Source organism: Pyxicephalus adspersus, chromosome 3, assembly GCF_032062135.1.
Source record: "Pyxicephalus adspersus chromosome 3, UCB_Pads_2.0, whole genome shotgun sequence".
Lineage (NCBI taxonomy): Eukaryota > Metazoa > Chordata > Amphibia > Anura > Pyxicephalidae > Pyxicephalus > Pyxicephalus adspersus.
This window is the reverse complement of record NC_092860.1, coordinates 92,250,988-92,276,874: the sequence shown is the minus strand read 5'-3', so window position 1 is coordinate 92,276,874 and position 25,887 is coordinate 92,250,988. Positions and strand designations below refer to the sequence as shown.

General features: G+C 35.6%; 1 protein-coding gene across 3 annotated transcripts in view; it reads left to right on the top strand.

Annotated features, from left to right (window-relative positions):
• Window positions 1–25,887, top strand: part of LEF1 (lymphoid enhancer binding factor 1) — a 70,836-nt gene that overhangs the window by 16,739 nt on the left and 28,210 nt on the right. For all 3 annotated transcript variants that reach the window (XM_072405690.1, XM_072405691.1, XM_072405688.1), the window contains exons 4-5: window positions 20,454–20,586; window positions 22,938–23,028. In XM_072405690.1, the coding sequence (XP_072261791.1) occupies window positions 20,454–20,586; window positions 22,938–23,028 (224 nt within the window). The remainder of the gene's footprint in view (window positions 1–20,453; window positions 20,587–22,937; window positions 23,029–25,887) is intronic.

The window sequence follows — 25,887 nt, the reverse complement described above, 5'->3', positions numbered from 1 at the left end:
CAGCTGGACAGGATTAGGAGCTCAAAATCTCAAAGATAAAGTCCCCAAGAGATGTGTGTAAGTGGTTGGATCATTCAACATGTCAGCATCTACGCAGAGCTGAAATGCCAATTTTGGATGAACTGGGATTCTAATTTATCTGCTATTAACCTGCCCATACTCATTCTAATGTTTGCTTTCATCACATGGAAAGTTAGAAAAATAGCCAAAGGGTTGTAGCAATTTGTTGGCTCTTGTGTTTGGTTTTAAGACTATTACTGTGAATAAAGCTATTTGTAACCTTTGCAGATATGTTTGGTATTATTTCAGGAATGCAGATGAACTGTAGATGGCTAAGCTAGTATCGTGCTTATGGTAGAAACATGTGGCCTTTACATTATGACAGACTGATCCCCTTTGCATGTTTATGTAATACACTATCAAAAAGGTTAAGGTCTGCCATTGACTAAACACAGACATACATTTATAATAACGGCAAGGTCTTTTACTTCTTTTAATTTGTATGTCAAAATGCATAATGTTTAGTTAGCTTCAGCAGAAAGTTTTTTTTTTTCATAAAATACTTTTCACTTATTTTTTAGCCTTATTCGCACTTTTAGTGCAGCATATCACCTACAAACTTTTTCAACACTGGCTGCACATGATTGCTGTGGACTGACTTTCTAATAGTGACAAAAATGGACTATGGCTGTGCAATATGTGTTGGCAAAGCCACAATTGGGAGCACACAATCAGGAGCTTCTTATTTATCGATCGGGAGGACGTTATGTATGAATACGTTCCTATTAACAACTAGGGATTTACAGACATAAATCAGATAGCACACTTCATGGCTTGGTTAAAGGATAAGGGAAGTAACTTCATTTGTAGTAAAAACACCCCTTTAACTCATAACACTATAAAGCAAGCAAGCAACCACTTATCACATTAGTTTTTTAGAAGAGGAAATTGTCAGTGCCATGGATTCCCTGTAGTAGGAAACAGCTGAAACCAAGGAAATCTATATATGTATTTTTCCACCAATTCCTAAAAGTTTGGGCTGTTCTCCCTTGGGCCAGTAAACACTGGCTGCCCTCTGGCTCAAATACTTGCTAAAATATTAGCCCATAACTTTACATTTGGATGGACTGTTCACCTAGTATTCTGAGCTGCCTAAACAAGATTAAGCTGTGTTCACTTTATCTTTTCTGAGTACCTACAAATTTATGAATGTATACAAAATATAGTAATAGCACACCTATATGCTTCAGTTTTTTTCTCACTAATTACAGTCACCTTTGTAGAGTTGGCACTGTTCTGCTCAGTGAGATATACATGGGATTTTCCCCAGCTGTGCACAGGGAAACCATGACTCACTGCTGTGAAGGATACTTTCTAATTACCATGAACTGTGTATCCTTCAAATATTTTGTTGATGAATTGCTTATCTCAGACAAAACAAAATGGTGCAGCTAAAGGGCATCTAAATAACATAGATTAAACTTCATACAGTAAATTATTTTTAATGGTATTATAAAGGACAGTCTTTTCCTAAGCCTCAGTAACAGCTTTCACATGAATTAGGTTAGCACAGAAGAACTTTTCTGATACCTATAGATATTTAGCCACTTTCTAAAGCAATATGGACTACAATACAATAATACATTGCGGTAATTATCCTTTTATTTAGTGTAAACTTAAGAGAGCTGTCTTAATAAATGACATTGGGAGACTGCAGTACACATACACAGTGACTGTTTTCTAAATTGTGGTACTAATTGGGAAAAAATACAATTGGTTGGAAATTCTAATCAAATCGATTTTGGTACAGTGTAAAAAGAGCAAAACAGAAAGTATTTGTAGGGTTTTGATTGGTGTGTGTTGGGCAGTGTGTATACTTGCACCTTTTAAATGGGCTTTTATAGGCAACTATTTAAACTCTTCCCTCTTTGGGGCCCATAACTGAAAAGTGGCCACAACACATTTCCTGGAGGCTTGTGTAGGATAGGTTTTCTAAAATAAGTAAGGAGCTTCATTCTAAACGTTCTTATTTTTTAGATTATGATTTAGTGCTGAGCACCGGAAAACTGACTGCTAAACCACAGCTGTGGATTACAGGATCTCTAGGGCTCCTTTACCATACAGGTTGCTGTACTGTAACTTTTAGGGTCTTTTTTTTATGTGGTGAACACTGCAGCTCAGAAAGAGTTTTTTACATGGTTTGAGTTCACACTGTGACCATTTACCCAGAAATAGAATATGAACACAAAATCTAGCCCTTTTGTTTTGAGATTAGGTATCTGAAAGACTTCCCGTGTCTGATTTCTGTAGGTGCTGACGCAAAAAAACACTTGGGGGTATAATTAGTATGATCATCACTCCTAAAATGTTGTCCAGCCTTAATCAAGTCAAACAAGAATGTTACTGATGACCTCTGTTTTAGTAAAGGAGATTATTTACTAAAGGAGTTTAGGCAATAGAATTTAGCTAAGTGAATTTAGAAGTTAGCTAAGTGAAGTCGGCAAAAATCCAGAATACCCAATTGTGTGCAAGCAAATGTTTCTAGTGTGCATGATACATGTCGTCATAACAGCTTAGGAAATGATGTGTGATTATTTGTTGCTCCCTAAACATTAAACACAATTCTTGTTTTTATATCACAATGTCTGTAGAGTAGTTCACCCAACCTTTAAAAAAATTAACATAGGCCAGACACCACTGCAAATGCTGTTTCATATATGATGAGTAATAAAGTATTTAAGGTAATCTCTTATCTATTTCAGATGTGAGACATTGGAGCAATTATTCATAGATGATTGCCAGATGAGTAGTCCCAAGTTTGGACAGTGCATGGAGCTCTATTGCTCATTGTGTAACCATATCAAGTTTGACATCAAGGGATGGTCATTCTTTTTGTCTGGTTGAGGGTAGATGTTCTAGTGGTTACTGCAGAAGTTGGTCTATGAAACCATATAATATGTCATATGCTAGGTCTGCTTCAACTGCTAGACTGTGTGTGACAATTGTAGCTCTCTTTTAAAGCTCCTTGTATTAGTAATAAAGATGAGGCCTAAGAAAATGGAGCATCATACATCTACCTAGAACAGTATTATAATAAATCCATCTTGTAACCTCCATTTAACCACTTTTATTTATTTTTTGCTAATTTTGATTTTATTACAAGTTTTGTGTGTGTTCTTTTATATACACAAATTTTTTTTATATAAAAAGAAATTGGGATTACAACTAGCATGGGTTAGTAACTGTGAACTTCTGTGTTTGTTGCTATTGCACCCCTGATACTTTCACTAGCTGCTTTTAAAAAATATTATTTGCTGTGTTATCCTAATTAAGGACTTTTCACCTTTGGAGTTACACGGCGTAGCTTAATCAACAGTTTAAAATTAAGCTGTCAAAACTATGTAAAACACTTCTTTTGATGTCTTTAGAACATTTTTACAACAGAGACAGACAGAACACATGTCTGACATGCTATGTAGTAGCATTTACTTGTTTTGCCTAAAGAAAGAGTCGCCGTTTGCACATATTTGATCTATCTGTAAGTCTGGTCTATTTTTAAAAAGCTCCACACATTTGTTGACTTTAACATCAGTTGAATTTGTTTTCCATTGGGTTAAAGCATTGAATATATCCAGCGTTATACAATACTCAACTTTAACAGCAGGCTGTGATAAAGGGACATTAATGATGTATCATAGTAAAATCCAAAGACAAAATATCTTGGTTCATAAAAAGCCTTGTTCAATTGTGGGTTTAGTTGGGCTTTTAGTGTTAAATTTCTCAAGGTACACGATTTTACAACTATTATTGTACACACACAGATTCATTTATATGGGAAGGCATAAAATATGATATCATAAATATATAAATATTTTTAATATATGTGAGAAATTTAGTGAAGATCCCTAAAATGAACCAAAAAAGACAAATGTTGTAACCACAGATATAGCCTAATACATCTGGATCGAATGAAAGATTTTGGCCAAGGCCCCTAAGTTTTAGTCCTGTGCTTGCTACTCCAGACTTAAAGTATATATAAATAATTGCATACACATTATATTATATATACAAAATTAAATAAAGAAAAATATAGTTTTTATTCTAGCAAATGTTAGAACTGACCTGCTGTTTTCTATCTTGCTTGTGCTTCATAGCAAATATGTGTGGTTTGAAACATGCTTTTTACTGATTGAAAGTGTTTCTTCATTCCATATAAAATCAAATGTTGCACCATGCTTACTGCACGCGGTACTGTCTTTATTCTGCCTTTGTCTGACTGCAGACAGAATATGCTACATCAAAATTATGCTAAATTGAGCTCATGTGAGTAATAAAAATAGACAGAGGTCTTTAGCACGTGTTGTGGTTAATTCCTTTTAACATTTTACTTGCATATATTTTAGCTGTAAAATTGGAGCATGAAATTTCAGATTACTCTGTCAAAGTAGTGGCAAATTTGCGATTGGGACATTGGGAGACAGGGACATAAAAATGAAATGTGTACAAAGTTTTGAAAAGGACAATGTCTCTGGTCAAGTAACTGTAACCACTCAAGTGTCTAGACTATGCAAATGCAATTGTAAACCAGCCAGCAGAACTATAAAATCCAAGGTCATCAACTGAGACTTCTAGGATAATATTGTACAAACAGCATGGGAATCCACAGCAACCAATCCCAGATTGAGAAGTTCTGTGTAGTCATAATAAAAAAACATTGTTCTAATTAGTTGTTTTGGAATAATGGACATTGCAGTCAGTTCTTACTACATAAAAGCCAATGGTTAAAAGACAGTGTGGTCAACGACAAGGCTTTCTTTTGGCGGTAAGATGCATTTGTTTCCAAGGTCCTAATATTTGATTGGTAGGCAAACACTTTTCCACAGTTCCTTTTTTGATAAAGTTGGTGGATATTGTAAGAGAATATTATACAATACGATAGTAAATGTGTTTTTCTTTAAATTATACAAACATAATATATGCAAGCAATTCTGCAGGTCATCAGTGCAGTTTATGAGAAGGATTGTATTCAATTCCATTGAACATACAGAACAAACCATTTCCATGTCCTTCACAGGGACATGATTGATGTGCATATAACCTTAAGGTCTATGTAGACCACAGTTGCCTGATGCAGCCAACTTTTTTTGCCAGAATTCATACCTTTTGAGACTTATTAAGGACATCTATAGCTTGTCTATTGCCAAGTCTGAGAGATCAGAAATATAAAACCTGTCCTCGTTGCTATTTTTTTTAGTCCAAACAGATCCTCTTCCACTTGTAATATACGGCATTTTGCCTTGGGAATGGAAAAGTTGTGCCTACTCTTTAAAGTTTAAGGCTAACTTTATCCTGGTGTAGTTTGCTCAAGGAAGAAATGCAGAAAACAGTGGTAATGTAAAATATCTCACATCAACCTAGCAGATTTTCAGACTGTAGTTAGGCCAGTGACTTCTCCATATAGATACCAATTGTGTTTTACTAAATCAACTATGCACAATGAATTAGTTGACTAAGGAAAGTCGAATTTAACAACAACCTTATCATTACCAGAAGTGTGTGGACGACAGATTGAGCAGTTACAATGTTGTTGCAGCTGTTGGCACACAGGACTAAGCAATACTTTCTACTCCATCCTTGTCATCAGCCCGCACTGAAGTCTGTAGTATGATTTCTTAAGTAATTAAGCATGTTTGTGTTGATGGTTACATGCTAGAAGGTACATTTATCATGGAAGGGCTGAAACACACTATTTGAGATTTCAGTGCAAGAAAGCACAAGAAGATGTACAAAATTTATGGCAAAATCAACATTTTCCAACATTAAAAAAAAAAATATTACAAATGATTTTATTGGTTTATTTAACAAACCAAATTTAATGAAGGTGAATGCAATGTACAATATAAAACCTAGAACAAAAAATCATAAAGATTTTAACTATTAAGTACTCCAGAAGCAAATCTGAGTAGTCATTTGTTTCCTAAATTATGCACACAGCCACTGCCTATTGCATTAACACCTTCCGCATTTGTTTTTCTCATGATTTATATACAATCCAATGTGAAATTATATAATTGAAGCTGAACTCCTGCTTTACCATTACTGGCATAGGCTCCTTTTATAACAAAATTTCTTACTCTGATTTCACTGCACACTATTTACAGTGTACATTAGAAGGTGAAGCAAGTCATATAGATCCTGCCTTATTTTCTTCAGTATGCTCAGCATCATCTAACTCTTTTCCTCCTCAGACTGGTTGTTCCTCGCCCACCACTTTCTTTTATTGAATTTTAGTTTTTCAGGTCAAGTCTTAACATCACACGCAGGCATTACCTGGCAATCTGCATGCAAATAAAACCATGCTTTGTCCTCCAAACTCCATCAATCAAGGCTTTTTGATTTCACCACCAAGTCTAAAATAAAGTTTTTAATAGAAATGGAAATGTTTTATTTACATTTTAATTAGCATGTTGATGAGAGGGGAAAGATGAAACCAGGGAATCCAATATTTAGGTGGAATAAACATCATCTCTATGTGTGTACCATGACATTCTGAAGATGAGTTAATTACAGCATTTTATTGTGGGCAGGTATCAGGTATGGTCATATTAAATGAATCAGTGTGAAAACTGTTAAAATGTGAATAGCAGTGTATGCAATGAACTGTCATTCTCAGAAAACTGGTTTGTTTCCATTGAGTTTGTTCATAAGAACAGAACTACTTTGTGGTTTCTGTTTTTCATTATTTTCATTATGCTTATGCTGTGTGATTTGCATTGCTGGCTTTCACTTTTTAAATTGAATTGTATGTGAAGAAGGTTTAGTTCATATAACCAGTAAAATAAAATGCTTGAATTAGAAAGACACAAAATTTGTTTGTTCACCATGAACACATCTGGATGGATCGGCTTTAGTTTTCAAACAGTGAAAAGATTTTGCTTGAAATCGAATTCAAAGTTTTGATAGTGGTTGTTGATAGTGGTATTATCACTGATACATTGTTATGGGTACTGGTACCATTTCTAGTTTTAACATTGTTTTGTATGCATTGACATTTGATAGGTACAGGAAGTTTTTTTTTTCTTATCTGTTTACTGTAAACATCTTTTTTTGACACTTTTATTTCTTTTCACACTTCCCTTTACCATGTTTGTGGAGGAGAAGTGCCACAGATATCACATTACCATTTGTGTGCAAAACCCACTATACTTGATGCTGGTCAAAACAACTGTTATACAGGATGTTGCTGTCCCGAAGGCATGTGATAGATCTTTTGAAGCAGTAGAGAAAGATAGCCAGGCATGTTTATTCACTCAGTATTTGCTTTAGGGGTTGCTCACACTTGTCTGTTTTCCTGTAGTAAAACACATGCATTTTACTGCATGAATGTAGAAATCTCATCAATGTCTATGTGGCTTCTCCATATCAACTTAAGTAGCTTTATGGACTTTTTAGGACAGCTTTTTAGGACTACTTATGGAGCTTTTCTTGATTAGCAAATGTATAAAACTGTGTACTATTTTAATTTGTATTTATTTAAACTTTTGTTTTGCATTTCTCACTTTGTAAAATACGTGGAAAACACTTTTAAACCTGAGCTGCAGGGAAAGCAGAAAATAGTATTAGTGGATTGATGGCTAAGATTTAAAACTGCTGCTACCTGTTAATAAAGGCAGTGAATACTTGCCCTTTTTGATGTCTATACTATCAAACACTGCTCTGTTCACAAAAATTTCACCTCCTAAAGTCCGCTTTTGGGATTGTAAATCGATTGAGTTTGCCTTTATCACTCACTGGTTTCTTCCTCTGACCTTACGTTTCTTCTGCAGTGAGTGATGTTAGGTCAGAGTAAGAACCAGAGAGACCCAGTAAATCAAGACAGGTAAGTTATTACTGCCTTCCATTACATGAAACAGCAGTTTTAAGAATAATTGTTCCCAACACCATGGCCAAAGCTGGCCATAGACAAAAGAGGGTAGCAAGTCATTTATTCACAATTGGGTCACTCAAAAACTTTATTCAGGGAGACCTTTCTGTAAACATGTTTGCTTGGACTGGACGAGCATGTTTCCTTTTGCCCTAGGAGAAAGAGTTTATGAAGGCATTCCTGGCACTAGGGAATGTGTTCCTACAGGGAAAGGGGAGAACCATAGCAATATGCCAGAAATATGTAACACAGCTGATTGTCCATTCCCTTGAGAAAGGTCAGCTAGGGATGTGTCTTGCAGTCTGAAGATGCCCAGACGTTAGGATGGTTGCCCAATCTGGTTAGAATTGTGCAGCTCATTGCTACCTTTATCATGCACTTAGAGCTGTATGCCATCTATACAGCTTAGAATTTAAATAGCAGAGTTAAAAAGCTGTGAAAAGAGTTATTTTCAGCTCCATATTTTTTCCACTTAGAGAAAACAGCTATGGGTGATGTCAGATCGAGTACTGAAAACACAGAGAGCCCTGGCAGAATGTAATACAGCTGCAGTCCAACATGATGCTGAAATGGGGTTGTGAGAGCATAAAGGCTTTCCGTATTCCCAGGGCGCACAACTGCTTGCGGCCTTGGCTTTGATCTCTTCAAAGGCTGCTGCCTCCTCCTAGATGGGGGAGACTTGGCTGCCGTTCGCTTGCATTGAAAAAAGGCAGAGGTCTCTATTCAGGCAGAAATCAATCACTGTGCAGGAACAATTAAGTGTAATTCAACCATCATGGAACCAGGATGAGATTATGGGTTTGTTACCTGAGTGACTGTGTAGAGATGGGGAGCAGAGGCCTGCTGCTGACACACCACATTCTGATGACAATAATAGGCCCATGAGTGATGTGCCGGGCGGGCGTTGAGGGGGGGTAGACACAATGACAAATCATGGTCATGCTGTCCAGCCGAGCAGAAAATGAGGTTACAATTGAGAGATAATGCTTGCATATGTAACCCCATTTTCACAAGCTGGGCAACTTCAGGGAATTAATACAATAGAGCCCAATGCACTACCTTGTAATAAGTGAATGCCAATAACACTGAAAGTGGGTGTGTATTTGATCGTTTTGTGTCTGAGTGTTTTGTGTGTTTTTTTGCTTGTGTTTAGGCATGTCTATTGTACGTGCAGAAAAAAAAAATTTACCCTTTCAGCTCATTGGAGTGAAATTAGTAAAGGAGGTTGATCTTCAAAAGACGTTAGGACTGTTCACTTTGCAAAGTGACTGTTCATTTAGCTTAATAAAAAGTAAAACTTTGTTCAATTGCAATAACTAATAAGCTATATAAGCATTAATTTTGCAAAGCTAAAATTCCCAGCGCCCTTGGTAGTATAGGCAACTTAGCCATGGATTGTAAATATGCTTATTTACGAACTTTAGTATCTCTGATGCTCCTTAGTAACTAGTCAAGTATTTTCATTTTACAATATGAACTTAAAGAACATCAGCTGAACCCAATTGTGTTATTATGTGTAACACACTTTTCCTCCCATCTTTGTAAATTAAATCCTATACTTTTACTTTCTGAAGAAATATTTTATCAAGAACTGTCTGTTCTAATATGTTAAATACCGGCCTTGGCACAACCATACGAAACCTGCAGGAGTTTTTTTTTCTTTTGCACAGCGTAGGATAATTTATTTGTATGCACCATCCTTAATAAAAAAAAAAATATCTGCTGTAAGAATTGAAAAAAATCATTGGCAAGCAGAGGGTATTCTTTAAAGATTAGAAAATTTTATTCCTCCAATATATATTATATTAATGACACATGTCCTGTCACTGAAATCTTGGTCATGCCTGTCATAAGATAATGCACAATGCCTGTGTATCTTGTCTTCGCAACCATAAAAATTACAAGTAGGAAATCCTTACTGGCCAATTGTAGCAAAAAGTGCCAATTTACTCCCTTATCCCTCTAGGGAATGGCCAATTAGGAAAACAGGCTTTAGAAGCTTATTAGGTTGGCTGTGTCTAGCAGTACTCGGTATTGCTTTGTTGTGGCATGTTTGTCTCCAGTAAGTAGATGTGCAGGCCAAAGCACGAACATGTTTAACAAAGGTGGTCATTAAGCTGGAGCCATGACTGATGTTTCCTGCAGTCATCACATGCAGACCTGACACGTGATCAGGTAGAACTTTTTTCTTAGAATCCTGGGATGTCAAGGTGGCTTCAAAGAACATAAAACAGGTGTCTCTATAGTTCCAGTAAACAATGATGATGATAATAAGGATTAGTAGTCATAGTTGTATGTAGTATTTTAGCTTGATATTCACATTACTTTAGTTGCGAAATCCATTCCTAATTTGGACAACATAAATGGATTATAAAGCACATACTGTACATAGGCAAGCAGGCATTGAGTGGCCATATAACTTTTGTTTTGCAGCTTCTTGTACATAGTAACTCATAACCCTGTAGCCAAAAATAGTTAAAACTATCCAAAAACATTTTTTTCATTCTTTCAGAACTTAGAACAGAACAACAGAAACAAATTTCTACATACCGTCCAATTATTATGTCTATGATCATGGTGATTGGCTTCAAGAGTCATTTTTGCAGTGTTCTGTTGGATAAAATGGGCTTTATTAATATTGTTTTACAGAATGTAGTTGGATAATATGAACTCCAGTAGTTCCAGTAAGTAGTGGCACATGCTTGGCTTGAGGGGTATTACAATGCCAGAGGTATATGATTGGATTCAATAGCTGTATCATAGGGATGCATATAGTTGTTCAGCTCTATGTAGAGGAGGACAAGAAGGAAGGAAACAACAGTGATCATCCCCACAGCAGATTGCAAAATGATGATATCATTAAATCTTTTATGATATCTCCTAGATTGTGAGCTCCTCTGGGCAGGGTCCTCTCCTCCTCCTGTGTCAATGTCTGTATCTGTCTGACATTTGCTACCCCTATTTATTATACAGCACTACATATTATGTTGGTGCTATATAAATCCTGTTTATTATTATTATCAATAATAATAATAATAATAATATTTGGGTTTCTTTTCAATTACAGTTAAATTATGGTAATAAAGACAACCTTTTTAAACATTTTGTCCACTTTTACCTTAACTTCCCCATTTTATGGTTTGGTACAATAATGACTGAATATCATTTTTCAAACCTGGTATTTACATCTATACTTGATAATTTAGAATGAAGTTAGAATGATAATGGGTTGATGAACTACAGGAATTTAGGCTGTTTACTTGGCAAGGTGAATAATCACTCTTTCAAGGGATAATTCACTTTGCTAAGTGAGTTGGGTGAAAATTCACTTTGCAAAGAATACCTATCTACATGCAAGAAAATGTAAAAAAAAAATAACTAATTTAGCCTTGCAGGGCGATAATTTAGCCTTACCTTCTATAGTAAATCAACCTCGAACATTTTTTTTGTTTAACACACAGTGAAACCCTTCTCTACATTTTCTTTCCCATTACTCTACACAGGGTTTCCAGAATCAATGTGTAGCCAAAGAGGGCAAATAGCAAAATAAATAAATTAACTAAAATGAAATGAAATAGCAACAGCAGGAGTGTGAAGATGCATCGATGTGGAGTTTAGTACACAGGCCTGCATTTACCTTTTATGATGTACAGGCAGAGACATCAAGAGGCGTGAGAGCTGCTTTGAGTTACAGATCTTCAAACAATATAAGTCAAAACAAAAAATCAATCCCTCCGGTCCCTGGGAGCAGTTATCTGGAGATAAAAGAGAAAAATAAAGTTATGCTAAAGCAGTGAGAGGAAAGGAACAGACATGCCAAGGGTACATGGAGCATGAGCATTGCTGAAGTGGACCTTATATGAGCCAACATCAATGAATTTTTATCTCATCAAAAATATTCAGGCTTGCCAACTCGTTTCAGCAAGGCTACAATCTGCTTCAGGGCTGCCCGAAGCTTTGGCTTTAGTAAACTTCCCCCCTCCATTTTTTTCACACTTCTCAAATATAATCACATGGGAATTGTGTTCTAAACTACTGAAGGCATGAAACTTTCCTGAAGTCAGGTTTGTAGCAATAAAAACATAACTGACAAGTGATTTATTCTCCACATTAACAATGCATTGTGTTCCCAGGTAGCTGTATTGTGTATTTAATGTCAATGTTATAGAGTAGCCTAGATTCTTTGAGATGCATAAAATAATGTGTTTCTCCTGCACTGTATGTGTGATTCTTTCCCCTCATTTTGCAGTACATTTAGGCCTTGGAACTGACACTAACCTGAGGAAAGATGTTAATAAATGCACTTATTGATTAGGCATGAGAATTCAGGATATTGTTAACCCTCAATAGAGACAGGAAATATTTTACAAATGGTAAGCGTTTTCTTGCCTTTATATAGTGATAGCATGTTATAAAGCCTTTAAAGATTACACTGTCCAATTAAATAATTCTAAATAAATATGGACCAAGTAAACATTTGGATCTAGCCATTTACAACCTAATGTCTGCAAGCACTTTACAGATTTTAACATACCCTGTGTCATTTAGGCCATGTAGGAATTAAGTTTCCAAGCAATGAATTAGTACTTTTTCAGTCATAGAGGTCCAGCTTGGTGAACATTGGTGAACTGTTCTACTGAAACTCCAGTGTTACATAGTGATTAGATAGTCATATTAACAGACCTAGTACAGTCTTGGTGACATAAGTAAGAATATGCCAAAGTTTTTACCACGTCAGAAATGGAAGTTTTACTATATGCACTCTTTTTGTTTCAGGTGAATGCTACTGCTGAGTAATGTGTTCTGGTCTATAGAATGGGGAGGATGAGCAGGGAGGCAGCACCCTGACTACAGGGACTATACTAGTCCTCGCTACTGGCCAGTCATTTACTGATCTGGCATGACGAGTTACTAAATGTCAAAGAAAAACTTCTTTACTAACACTAGATTTTACCTGAGACGAGACATTCACAAATGATTTTACTCTTCCAAAGAAGATGTAGCATCTGTCCAGATCATTTTTCTGCAGATTCACAAGAATCTAAAGTGAATTTTCCATGTATATGTTTGGATAAGCCCACAGACGAACATCATTTTCCCAAGTCAACAACACATTGTTTTGGTATACCTGTTATTACAAGGCAGAATATTAGTTCCTTTCCAAAATTGTTTTGCATATACACAGTAATTAATCATGTCAGTTCTTTAATTTATGATAATGATTCATATGTTGCCCTGTATTAATGTGTAAAAGTTACGTAATACTTATGAAAAACCTTTTTAGCATTTGTGTTTCTCATCTAAATAACACACACACTGACAAAGGCATCAGTCATCCAGTTTACTGACTAATCTACACAACACTTAGCATAGCATAATTTTGAAATCATGTGTGTCCAGCTCTCTGGCAGTGCAGTGGTAGATGTGAGATGTTTGTGGGATGGAGGTTACATGATTCTTTTTTCATGTAACAAAAGTATCTGTAGAGCAGAAATGCCTGACCTTTCCCAGGCCTTTGATCATGTTGGCAAGCAGCAAGATAATGAGCAGGGGTGAAGAAAAAGGAAGTTTGGAAAAGCCTCATGTCTTCAAGCTAATAGGCTGCTCTCCACATTCTTACACTGCACAACGTGAAGGAAGCATGGTATTTTTGCTCTTTGCCTCATCTTAGTTTGCATTATTAATCGGCACAATTATATTTTATTTAGCTATTTGATCTATTTCCTTTTATTCAATTATTTTATTTCTTTTTTTCTTTTTCTTTTTTTTTTGCTGTCAGGCAAATTTCTTAAGGCCATTTTGGCAGAATTCATAATGGCTCCAACGGGGTGAGGAATGTTCAGAGTATTTGAACACAAAATTGTCTTTTTGTGGACTTTTAATGAAGAAAATGTCCTTTTGATCTTTAAGACCAACTAATGCTAGAATTGAAAAGGACAAATTCCCAAATAAATCATTTTGCATACCACCTTTGGAACCAAACATTTCAAACATACATAATTGTGCAGCTATACCTGCCAATAGTTAGGCAGATACAGAACCATTTATACTCATATTTCCTCAACACTTACGTCCTGTGACTACAAGTCTTGCCTGCTCATAATGACACATGGTCTGACATTTATTGTTTTCCCTACTTTAGATGTCACATAGTCAAACCTGATTGACCCCCCTCACCAGGTGAATTTAGAGATCTGAGGTGCTGTGGAGCAGTGTGAAAACATAAGTGGCTTATAAAACATGTTACCTGTCTACCACCTTGCCCATATGCATGGTGACTATTCATTTTCAACCTGTTTGATATTACTATTTGTCTCATTCAGTTTTGGCCTTTGGTAAATGTATACGCACTACACTGGTAAAACTTTTGTTCAAGACTGGTCACCATCAAGAATCTCTTTGAGAACCACTGTTTTAGATTTTTTTGAAATTTACCATTAGGGAATATGTACAAAGGGTTACACCAATGTAATGAAAAGATACCCTTGTTACAAGGGTATCCAGTTTGTGTACGCTAAGAGCTCTGCAACACATAATTTACCTTCAGATATGAAAAAGTCATTCATGGTCTTTCAATTGTGTTTTCAATGTAGAAGTTGATTTGCTTTTACTAGGCACAGTTCAACCAAACTAGTTTCGTTCATTGGATGGGGGGTATTAGATGTACATAAAAGTAGAGGGAAAAACTAAGAAATCACATAATGATATACTGAATATGTAATAACCATCCAAGAGACTCTAGAATAGGGGGCAGAGAGAAAAACTCAATGTTCTTTTGTCCCCATAAAACAAAAATTAGTATGTGACATGGATGTCAGAGTTGAGGAGTCAAGGGTCCTCACATGGACAAAAGAACAATGAAGTATATTTGTATGAGTGGTCAGTCCCCGCTGCTTCTACTGCTATAAGTATGCAGCTGATGAATTAGCTCCTTTTGTCTGCCCTTCATCTCCGAAGTACGTTTGACCTTGTTCTCCTGTAGCTGGACATGCTAAATATAGGCCATTCATTCTTGCGCTAAAATGGAAGCTTGGGTTTATTACATCCTGTGAGGTCATAACAATAAAAAGAAGGCAATAAGACCCCTGTCTAATTCATCTCAATGTTGTCCATACATTTATCAAGCTGTGCAAAACCCACTGCTTTCCTACCCCAGCATCCTTAAGCAGAACACTTATTATTTAATGCTTTTGTTGCTACTGTTATTCCAAGGAAGTTTTTAGAACTCATTTGACAAAGCTAAAGTGCTGCATCTACATCTTTCTTCGATCCAACCGGTTGTCCCTCTTTCTGTAAGCCCAGGTTGTCAATTTATCAGAATTCAGAAGCATATGTTCTCTAGCAGACATCAGTTGTTTAGACAGGATGTGTTATCAATCTCCACATGTTACCATGATATTGAGTGGCAATTTCTCCTGGACTCCTAAGTCATCATTTTTGCATTTGTAGATGGTGAGTGAGCATGTAAGCTGAAAGGTTAGGTTGGGTTTAAAATGCTTATATGATTTACACAGTGTGAGAAAAAATGCTCCCATAAGCTATACCGTTTACTATTCCAAGTGTTTAACCATAGCAGTGTATCCCAGAGTGCTCCTATGATAATCCTGACCAATATATCCAGACACCAGTAACCATAAAAATGAGCTGATCATTTATACTGCTTCGTGGAAAACCTAAATTTGTTGGCAGTGTTCCAGATACAAAATGGCTTCCACATCCATGAGTTTTTTTGTTGTCTTTTTTCAGAAATCATTTTTCATCAGTATTAAATCTTTGTGAAATTAGGATGGAGGTCTTTTTTATGTAGACATTTCTCAATTCCCATCCAGTAAATGTTTTAAACTGACTCCCCCTCTCAAGTATTAACTGCAAGACGAAGTCCACAGAGGAAAAAATGGATTAATTATGAAGTATGTGGAAGAAGAACAAACATTTTGTTTTGAAGATGCTTATTCTCTTTGTCTTCTTTTAACCAAAGAGACTTTGTAAATAATCATGTTGTAAGGCCTTTGCTATGACCGTTATGCACTGGGGATTGCACATCCAGAGAAATGCCTTGAAAACTAAAGAAACACTTAGGGGAGAACAGATGTGTTAATAAATCATAAACCGTTTCTACCACGCTTTATAGAAAACTTCAGAGATAAAGATGCGAGCTTGCAGCTATTTTGCCCAAGGACAATAAGCTTGCTCCAGTAATTACTTCTGTTTATATATGAGAAACCTGCATAGCTGACAGTAGGTCACGGGACAGGCCTTTCTGGACCATGTCTTTCAAAGGGCTTTGAGGATTATTTTAATAAAGGCAGCTTGGGATATTGATTATTCACACAAGTATTGATTGTCCCCATGCTGCTAATGACTACTTGGATGCTCATGGAGGCATACTATGAGCCTTTCAATAAAAAATAATCAAGGAAATTAAAAGGACCTGCTGTGTTTGCTATGAGTTTCTGTATAAAAGGCTTAGAGATGCATAGATGGATAATAGCACTTTCTTATTTATCTTAAATTCTTCTTTTTACTTTAGTGTGTTTTGGAGTCATGGCAAATGCCCAACACTAAGTACAGAGATATTCTAAACATTGCCTATAGAGACTATTTTGTATAATCAGTCTCTATAGAGACTGATTTGTATTTCTGTCAATCTAACCCTTACCCAATATGGTTCTATCTTGGAAGAGCAGGAGACCTGATTGCCTTCTGCTGCAAAGAAGTAAGCCTAAGGCTGTGTACACACGTGCAATAATTGTCGTTGGTAGGAAACGATCAACAACAGATCGCTCGATCATTGTTAACAAAAAAAAGTGAACAACAACTGGTCAACGACGCAGACGAACCTCGCTGGAAATTACCGACCACTCCGCTGGATCTGATTGGGCGATGATCGTTTGTAATCTATTGTGTGTATGGTGGTTCAGTGATCGTGGATTGTTCTGTGATACACTTTCTCTGGTACTCCCGTGTCACTTCCTGTATCATTTGAACGATTGTTCGAATGATCACATCTAGTGTGTACACTATTGGTGGATTATATTTGAATGATCGTATGGTTACAGCATGTACAGAATTGTGCACAATGCGATCGTTCAAAATAATCGTTTCAAACGATAATTATTGCACGTGTGTACCTAGCCTTACAGGTCTTGTCCCTCTCCCAGTCTGATAAACTTATCTCTCTGTCATGTGCAGCCAAACTTATTGGATCTTTGTGCTGTTTCTTCGTCTCTGTGTCCGAGCTTTGCTGAACAGTGGATCACAAGAGGCTGATGCCAAGTCAAATGAAGGTAATAATGATGTATATTAATGGATACAGAGATGCATTCATTTGTGTCTTTTATATCTGCCTCAAGTTCAGCTCCAGTATTTGTACTGCAATGTGGAAAATGTAATCAAAGAACATATACCGCCAAATAATCAGTTGTGAAAAATAAGTGCGCAAGGCACATTTCGGGTTACACTTACCTATAGGTACTATTATATTATAAGATAACTTTAATAGGGATCATGAAGGATTCACTAAAACATTTCATTTTACCTAACCTTTGTATTTCCAAGCTTTACTTAACAGTCTCTTTAGGTTTATGATAATTTACAAATTAGCATACAGGCAAAAATCAATGATTGCATTTTAAACTATTGCACAACCAATCTAACAAAACCGACTTGTGATCATCAGCAGTAAAAAAGAGTGTTTCCTGCTGCTTTCAGATGAAATAAACAAGAATAATGCCAATAAACTGTTTTTTTTGTGAACTTTAAATCTCCTTTACATGACAATGTATGAAAAGGACAGGCAGGGGTCAGGCTGGATATTTTCCCTGGTTGAACTGAACTCATGCACATTAGTGACTTATTATAATTCTTTTGTTATTTAGTGACAAAAAATGGATCTAATGCTTGACACACCTACCGGCACTGCGTTCACTTTCCACCCGGCAAAAAATATAAGACAAGGCCACAGCTTAAATTAAAATCCCTAGGTTCTTATCTTCTTCCCACAGGAAAGCAAATCTGTGTTGAAAAGCGTAAAATTAAGAGGAGAGCTAGGATGGCATAATTTACAGAGAATTCATGGTGCTGGATTTTTTGAGCTCTATGACTGGAGGGATAGGCCAACTGTTAATAAGATACAGGAATACAACCTCCTATAGATTGAAGTCTGCAAAAAAAAAGAAATCAAAACAAAATCAAGCGACTTATTTTAGATTTATTGGGGTTTCGTTGGATGATGTCAGCTGACTATTGTTAGCAAACACACATACAGGCAGATATTAGGTTTAAACATTGCTGTGTATACTGCACTGGTTTGTGTAAAGTTGATATTCACATTTACAAGCATCTTTGTTTTTTGTTTTTTTTTTCATTTTTATCTTTGTTTTTTTTTGTTTAATGAAAAGTAGTATAGAGTCAGATTGGGTTTACCCTTTCAGTGTATGTTTTCTGTGTTTGTTTGTGCACACTGGCGCACATTGCTGTCAGCCAGTTAAAACAGTACTAAATTAAAATGTACTAAAACACAAATTTCATGCCCTTTCCATTGAAATCCATAGGGCCCCCACTGCAGTAAAAAACAGAACAAAAAAAAACACACACACACCACGATTATTCGGCCAATGCAGGGAACTTGCTGTATTGGAAACAAAAGGAAACACGTGCATGTGGTTTGCAACATGTTGCAAAAATAAACTGAAAAGGCTTAGAAAAAAAGTTTTTTTTTAATTGGCCCTTTCTATGACTATGGTAGGACATTAATTGTGATCCAGACATGACTATGAATTATGTAAAGTGCTACGTAATATGTTGGTGCTATATAATTACAAAGTAATAAAAGATGATGAATCTATTAAATATTATTACATTAGTTGTGTGCAGTTAAATAATAATGTAATAATGTAATGTTAATATTATATATATATATATATATATATATATATATATATTTATTTATATAAAATGTATATTTACAATGTGGATAAATTGGGTATAAAATACAACTGGAGTTGGGGGGAACTATAATGTTCCATTTTTTTCAAATATTTTGCCTTTTATATATGAGTGTGTGTCTTTGAATATTACAAAGGAACTGTGAGGCTTTGAATCATCTAAAATATTTTGTAGATTTATTGTGCTGTCATTACTAAATAATATACAGCTGTAAAGAAACTAATTCTGCAAACTGATCTTCCCAAATGTAGTCTTTCAATGTGTACTGAGCTGTGTTTTGTAACTAAAAGGTTCGCAAACAAAGGATCATATTGACTAGCATCCCATGTTTTGGGTGACCTACAGGTTAAGAAGTTCTTCCATCATCACTAGATAAGAATGCCACTAGCTAACTTATATATGGTGACACAAAAGCCCTAAGTGGCTTATTTGGCTGTATGTATACTAACCTCTAAACTGCCAAAGGGTCCATCAAATGCTGATATCTGACACTTGAAAACTCAGTATTCTTTTTGTGTTCTTTTTGATGAATTAGATGTTTGTGTGGATCCTCATAGTGTGTACAGTGCCAGATGTGAATATTTGAGGAAGGTAAATTTTATGGGTGTCGAAAGAAGCCACAGAAAGTAACATCACTGGCAGTAATTGATTAAAAACTTAAAAAAATCACTAAACGTATATTCACAAAGTAAATCACAAGTACCTGTTTCTGTGTACAAATTAGTACAATTATACTTCACTCCTTTAGTAAATAATCCTCACTGTGTAATTAGGCACTGGATTCTGTGCTTTCACTTTACTATGCTTGGATATTAGCAGGGTGGGGGTTACAGAAGGTTGGATAAAATTTATTATAATTAAATTAATACAACTCCTGTATATTATTAGTACTGAACTTAGTAACCCAATAACAACACTGATAGAAAACTACAGAAATTGAACTTTTTTTACATAAGCTGATCTATTAAAAACTATTATGTTTTCTTACTAGTATTTGGATAATAATTTAAAAGATTATGAATTCATTGTAGTAATATTTCATTGCCGTTAACATTTGACATAACCAACACTTACACTGAATCAGTATTCATAAAATGTAGCTACAAAATGAATGTACATTTAGTTCTTTTGGATAAGGGAAGTAAATCAATGGACTTTTAAACCCAAAGTACGTGTATAGTCTTTTAAATAATAGGCCTGTAATATGCTTTAAAACATATGTGTATGTTTTTATTATATATTCAGAAATTAGTTGTTTTATGAACAGATTTTTTCACTGAACCATAGCTGAACTTAAATCAATAAATATAGTATATGGGTATAGTATAGTGACTGTGCATAGGGTTGTTTTTACTGAAAATGTGTTCTTGTGAAAATGTAGAAAGAAAAAGAAAACTAATGCAGTTACTACTCTGTCATATCAGGTTTCAGTATTCTTTAAACATGTGTTCAGTCTAGAAAATGGCTGCAACCAACAATGTGTTTTTTTTGGCAAATGCAATGAATTTTAATGTTAGCAATAATATTTGGTTTAACTAATGTAAGAAGGCTTAATCATGTTTCTGTCCTCTTTTTGTTTCAGTCAAACAAGGTGCCAGTTGTGCAGCCGTCACATGCAGTGCATCCTCTCACGCCTCTCATCACATACAGTGACGAGCACTTTGCCCCAGGAGCTCACCCTTCACATATTCCGTCAGATGTCGGCCCAAAGCAAGGTATGAATAACAGAACATTTGGAAAGAGACAGTTCCTTTATTTTCCTGATGGATCCTGTAAGAATTGAGGAAATTTACTTTATGTATGTTGAGATACATGTATACCCCAGAAAGGATATCCTTAAAGTAAAATGCTATTGGATCCTGTAGCATGTTCAATTAAACATTCCCAGGTACTACGGCTATGAACATTGTAGATGATTGTTGCCCAATGGTGAACATCTAGCAAGAGCACAGTGGCCCCTCAACATTAGTTAGAGATCCACTGTGGTGGACCACTAAACGACGGACCACCTATGGAGGAAGGTGCATTGGGGTGCCTCACGCTTGTCCACTTCACTCCATAAAACTGAACAGCTCTTTCTGTACAGCAAGTGTTCATTCTACTGTTACTGGAAACAATCACAAGATATCGAATCTAGCAACAGAAATGTCACATCTGTATGCAGCTTAGGGCACCCTAAATCTATTTAAGCTAATGACTTGTAAGAACATTTTAAATACCTGTACCATACCAAACATTAAAGACTTCTTTGTGTTAAATATTCTCAATTTAGTCTAGAAAAAATGTAAGTACAAAAACTTCAATAAAGGTACAAAAAGAGCGCCCTGGGGTTAGGGCTACTATATCAATTTACGAGTAATTATGTGTTTTCCATTTATTTAAAGTGACATGAACACACTAATAATCTCTTTAGATTGATGGTGTACATGACCTTCATTTAAGATTTCTAGTGCTGCTGTTTCACCTTTTGAGGTTATTTTATCCTTCCAGTGTATAGGTGGTCATTCTTGTTCTAATTCAGTTTTATTAAGACTTTGCTGCAGATTTACTACTTTACCTACTAGATCTGAGCCCATAAATAACCCAACACTCTCAACTTTTCCTGAGGATCATCCTATTTGGATAAAAGGATCACTTCACACTACCCTATAAAAACATGTGGTGGTAATTACCATGTATTGGGTTTGATGAAAACAAGCTTGCAAGCTTTTATCCTGTGTAAATCATTGATAAATATATGGTTTCTTTGAGATGTATAAGTCACTTAAATTCATACAAGCATACCTATGTTTATTTAAAAAGCACTTGTTTGTATACCTAGCAAATAAAAAGGTGTATTTTACACATCCTAAAAGTGGGCCTGATTTTACTTTACAAGGGGGAGACTGCTCCCCTAAAATAAATAATTTTAAAAAAGTTAAGCGTGATTAGATAATACACCCAAATGATAGGGAAAGGCTGTCAAAGCAAGCAAAGGCTCCTTCTATATTAAAATATAGATTATTTATAGTTCATTATCAAACCACAATTCAAGGCAGTAAACCAGCCATATTGTGCACAGTGCATACTACTTTACATTGAAGAGTGTTGATGGTATTATTTCACTAATAAAACCTGATAACACAAAAGGGAATGATTTTGCTCATATCATAACAGGTCTTGTTTGTATTTTAAGGTTCAGAATTATGGAGCAGACATCAGCTGGAGACATGAACAAAGTTTTGGTGGCAAGATGTTTACTTCGTAGTGTCTCTTCATGATAAAATATGATGTGTAGCTACTCGTGGAATTTTTCTTTGTAATATTTTTGTTCTACGAAAAAGTGCTACCAAGGCAAAACAGCTTGACCTTGCCGCCCAAAGCCTTTAGCTTGATGAAGAGCTTAGTAGAAACTGGAGTGACAGTTGGGAGCCAAGTGAATCATATCAAGAGAACGCATTAGAAGCCTAAAAATGATTCATAATTAGTCAGGGATCCTCTGTGGTTCAAAATGGAGAAAAATAAAATTGTAATGCAACCTTTAGGGAATGTGTGTTAATGGACAGGCCCTAATATAATGTACCTAATCTACATTCTGTATTTTAAGCCAAGTTTTTGGCAGCAGTTTGCTTTAAACGTTATTGTTGTTTTTCAACTTTCATTAGAACAACAATCAAGGAACTAAGCTAAACATTACAGTGTAATAGAACTGCTGGTTTTCTGGGAAAACGCTGATCTTCTTGTTGGTGTTGGGCCAGGGGTACTACTTGATATTTTAAGGGGTTAAATCAAAATCAGAAATTGCCTAAGCACCTTATAAATGTAAATTTCATGGTTATTGCATTATGCATGCTGTTCATGTATATTTTTTCTCATCCATCAAAATAGAACAGAACTGGAGGACAGTGACTAATCCATTGAGTGCTGAGAAGGAATTAATGTCCTCCGGGGGTAGAATAGCAACACTTACCACTTTTTTTTACACTGGATCCTAACATTATTTGTTGTACATTATTCTACAGTAAAACGTATACACTGTCCTGGCTTTTGTCTGTAATCAATGTCCAATGTTATATTTTATTAACAGGCATGCACAGGCATCCTCAGGCACCTGACCTTCCTACCTTCTACCCTTTGTCCCCTGGAGGAGTGGGCCAGATGACACCACCTCTTGGCTGGTGAGTTTATGCTAATTGATGATATGTGCATTTGTACATCGAAGAAGCAAAGACATTGTTTGGGGATATATTGGATCCATCATTTGGTGTACATTAATCAATGGATAACAGTCTAGATTTAGTCTATGTTGAGCACTACAGCTGGTTTTAGGTAATGCAACCTGTACAAAGGTTGACTCTTGTTCCTTAATATGCACTGAAGCACCAATGCACATTTATGTAAGGTGTAGCCTGTGTATTATGGAGGTAATTAAGATGTGTCTGTGTGATAACTACACTAAAATGATCACTGGTCAGTACTTGATGAGTACCTTCATCCCCTTATGAAGATCATCTTAGTTTCCTTTAGTATTTAAATAAACCATGTAGGCAGCTTGGTCGTTGTCAGACCCTGTTGAAATTGCAGGCATGGGAATGATAGGTCTTGAATGCCAGTGACAATATTTACTTTAGTATTTTAACATTAGCAACTCTAGGTCTAGGCCTTTGTGGAGTTTCAGTATCTGGGTAACAGTTTGTAAGTAGTTGCAAAAAAGCACTAATGAATTAGGTACAGACGGTTGAGGATTTTTTCCCAATAAAGTGTATAGAAAATAATTTAGGTAAGGGTTGAAACACCTATGAAGGTTGCCTGTGTCCCAGTGGGGAGTTTTCCCTTCTCTTCCTGTCCTGGAGACACAACAGGAAATGTTTATTTTAGAGAATTATTACAGAAACATTTGTCCCCATGGGAGGATTTCCTTTCTCCTATAGCTGGGAAACCAATGCTAAAAGTTTGGATTTCCCCTCTTTTTCTCTTTTGAGTGGCAAGGAACACCTAAATAGAAAGGATGAATATATCCAACAAGTGGACAAACAGCAAAACAAACTAATCCCTTTGTAATCTATCTGAAACAAAAAAAAAATGAATGTGCATATTTAAGTGGAATAAAAAAAAGATTTCAAGCATCCTTTCATTTAATGATGTATTTGGTAATCATGAATAAAATTAAAGAACGAATATGCAGCACTATACATTAAATAGGCATAGCAAATGACAGACAGATACAATGACACAGGAGGAGGACAGGAAGATGCCCAGAAGAGCTTACAATCTATAATGTGGGGGAAGTAGCACACAATTGATTGTATAAGCACCTGTAGTCTGGTTTTATATTACCGAATCAAATCCCTTCACAATACTAATCAGAAAGGAAGATGTAATAAACTGTGAGTGATGTCTCTCTGATGCTGTCCATTTATTGTGGCTTCAGACACTGGACATCAGCAAGCACATCAACCTAATGATTGTCCTACAGTCCAGTGAGCAAGCAGGTGCACAGGAGGCTGCAATAAAAAAAAACTTGGTGTCACCCTTCTGGTTTGCAGTGTGTTAGCATCACATCATATTTGCATCAAAAAAGTGTGGCTGGACAGTATTGCAGATATTTTGGCAGGTTTAACATTTGACACTATATTACAACTGTGTAATAGCTGCTTGGCTGGAGCTCCACTTCACGGTATCTTACTAATTTTGCTTTGTTTATTGACTGTGTTCACATAGGATTCAGTTTTAGGAAATTCCCATTTCAAAAATCAGAAAAGCAGTTATATGTATATGAGTCATAGGTATTGGTAAAGTACTTTCATTTATAATGTAAATCCAATATGAAACAGACTAGGCTTGCATTGTTCTAAAACAGCACAGATGACTGTGACGTTTATATATTTAACATGTCCAGGCTGTAACCATTCCCTGTTCTTTTCATCTGATGTGACATAAATTTAATTATATGACTGGGATAAAGCTAACAGCTTTACGTTCCATGGAAATATAATTCAGATGGTATTTGTCATTTTTTGAACAGATACACTTTTGTAACCAATTAATATGTAATTATTTTATATTTCATTTTATTACAAGTGTGAAAAACCTAATATAACCAGTATGTAACTGGGTGTGGAAGAGAATCTGGGGGGTTTCAGTGTTACTGATTGTTACCACACATTCTCTACATTTGCCATTCTCTAAATTATCTACAATTGCCACGCAAATTCTGTGATTTAAAATTAAATCAGGTTCTGGTTCTCTTCCCTGGCCACTTGTCTTTTTTCTGTTCAATAAGACCTTCAGTAAAACAAAAACTTGTTTATTCATTTTAATTAGAATTTCCTCAGATCTTTAAATATTTTCAATTGACACATATCAGTTTATGATGTTAAGATGCTAATATGCAAATAATGACAAGTAGGAGAAGAAGTTGGTAATATATGTATATAATTGTGAGTATGGGATTCCTATCTATATTGTGGTTTCACAAGTGATTTATACTACAATTTCATTGTGTGATGTAGTTAGTAGCTTGTAGTACCTTGTGAAGAGAAAAAAAAGAGAAAAAATGAGAAAACTAATCTTCAAAATATACAATAGAGGCACTAAAATCACAACTCTTCTCCCCTTTGTTTTATATGAAAGAAACTCTTGTAATGTACACAAATAACAGATGTTAGTAAGATGCTAGAAATGGAATTAAAGCTAACTGTAATGTGTTTGTTGTGATCTTCGGGGATGGTTGTAGATAAATTACTTAACCTTTTACTTTTACCACTGCTTAGTCCTGTGCATGGAACCCTACCTGGTGATGATTTAGAAAAAAAAGACCTGCTGCTTACTTCTACAGTCTGTTAGTTAGCATGTTTTCCTATACTTTTTTAAAAACATGAAAGGAAGACAGGTAAATCAATACAATGACATTTAATAAGATGAATGTTTGATCACTAGTAGAATACTCGTACACGTAGACCCAAAGCAAAGTCATTTTAACCAACCCCAAAACCCAGATTCATAGCAGTGTGGATTACAATCTTTCCTTGCTGCCC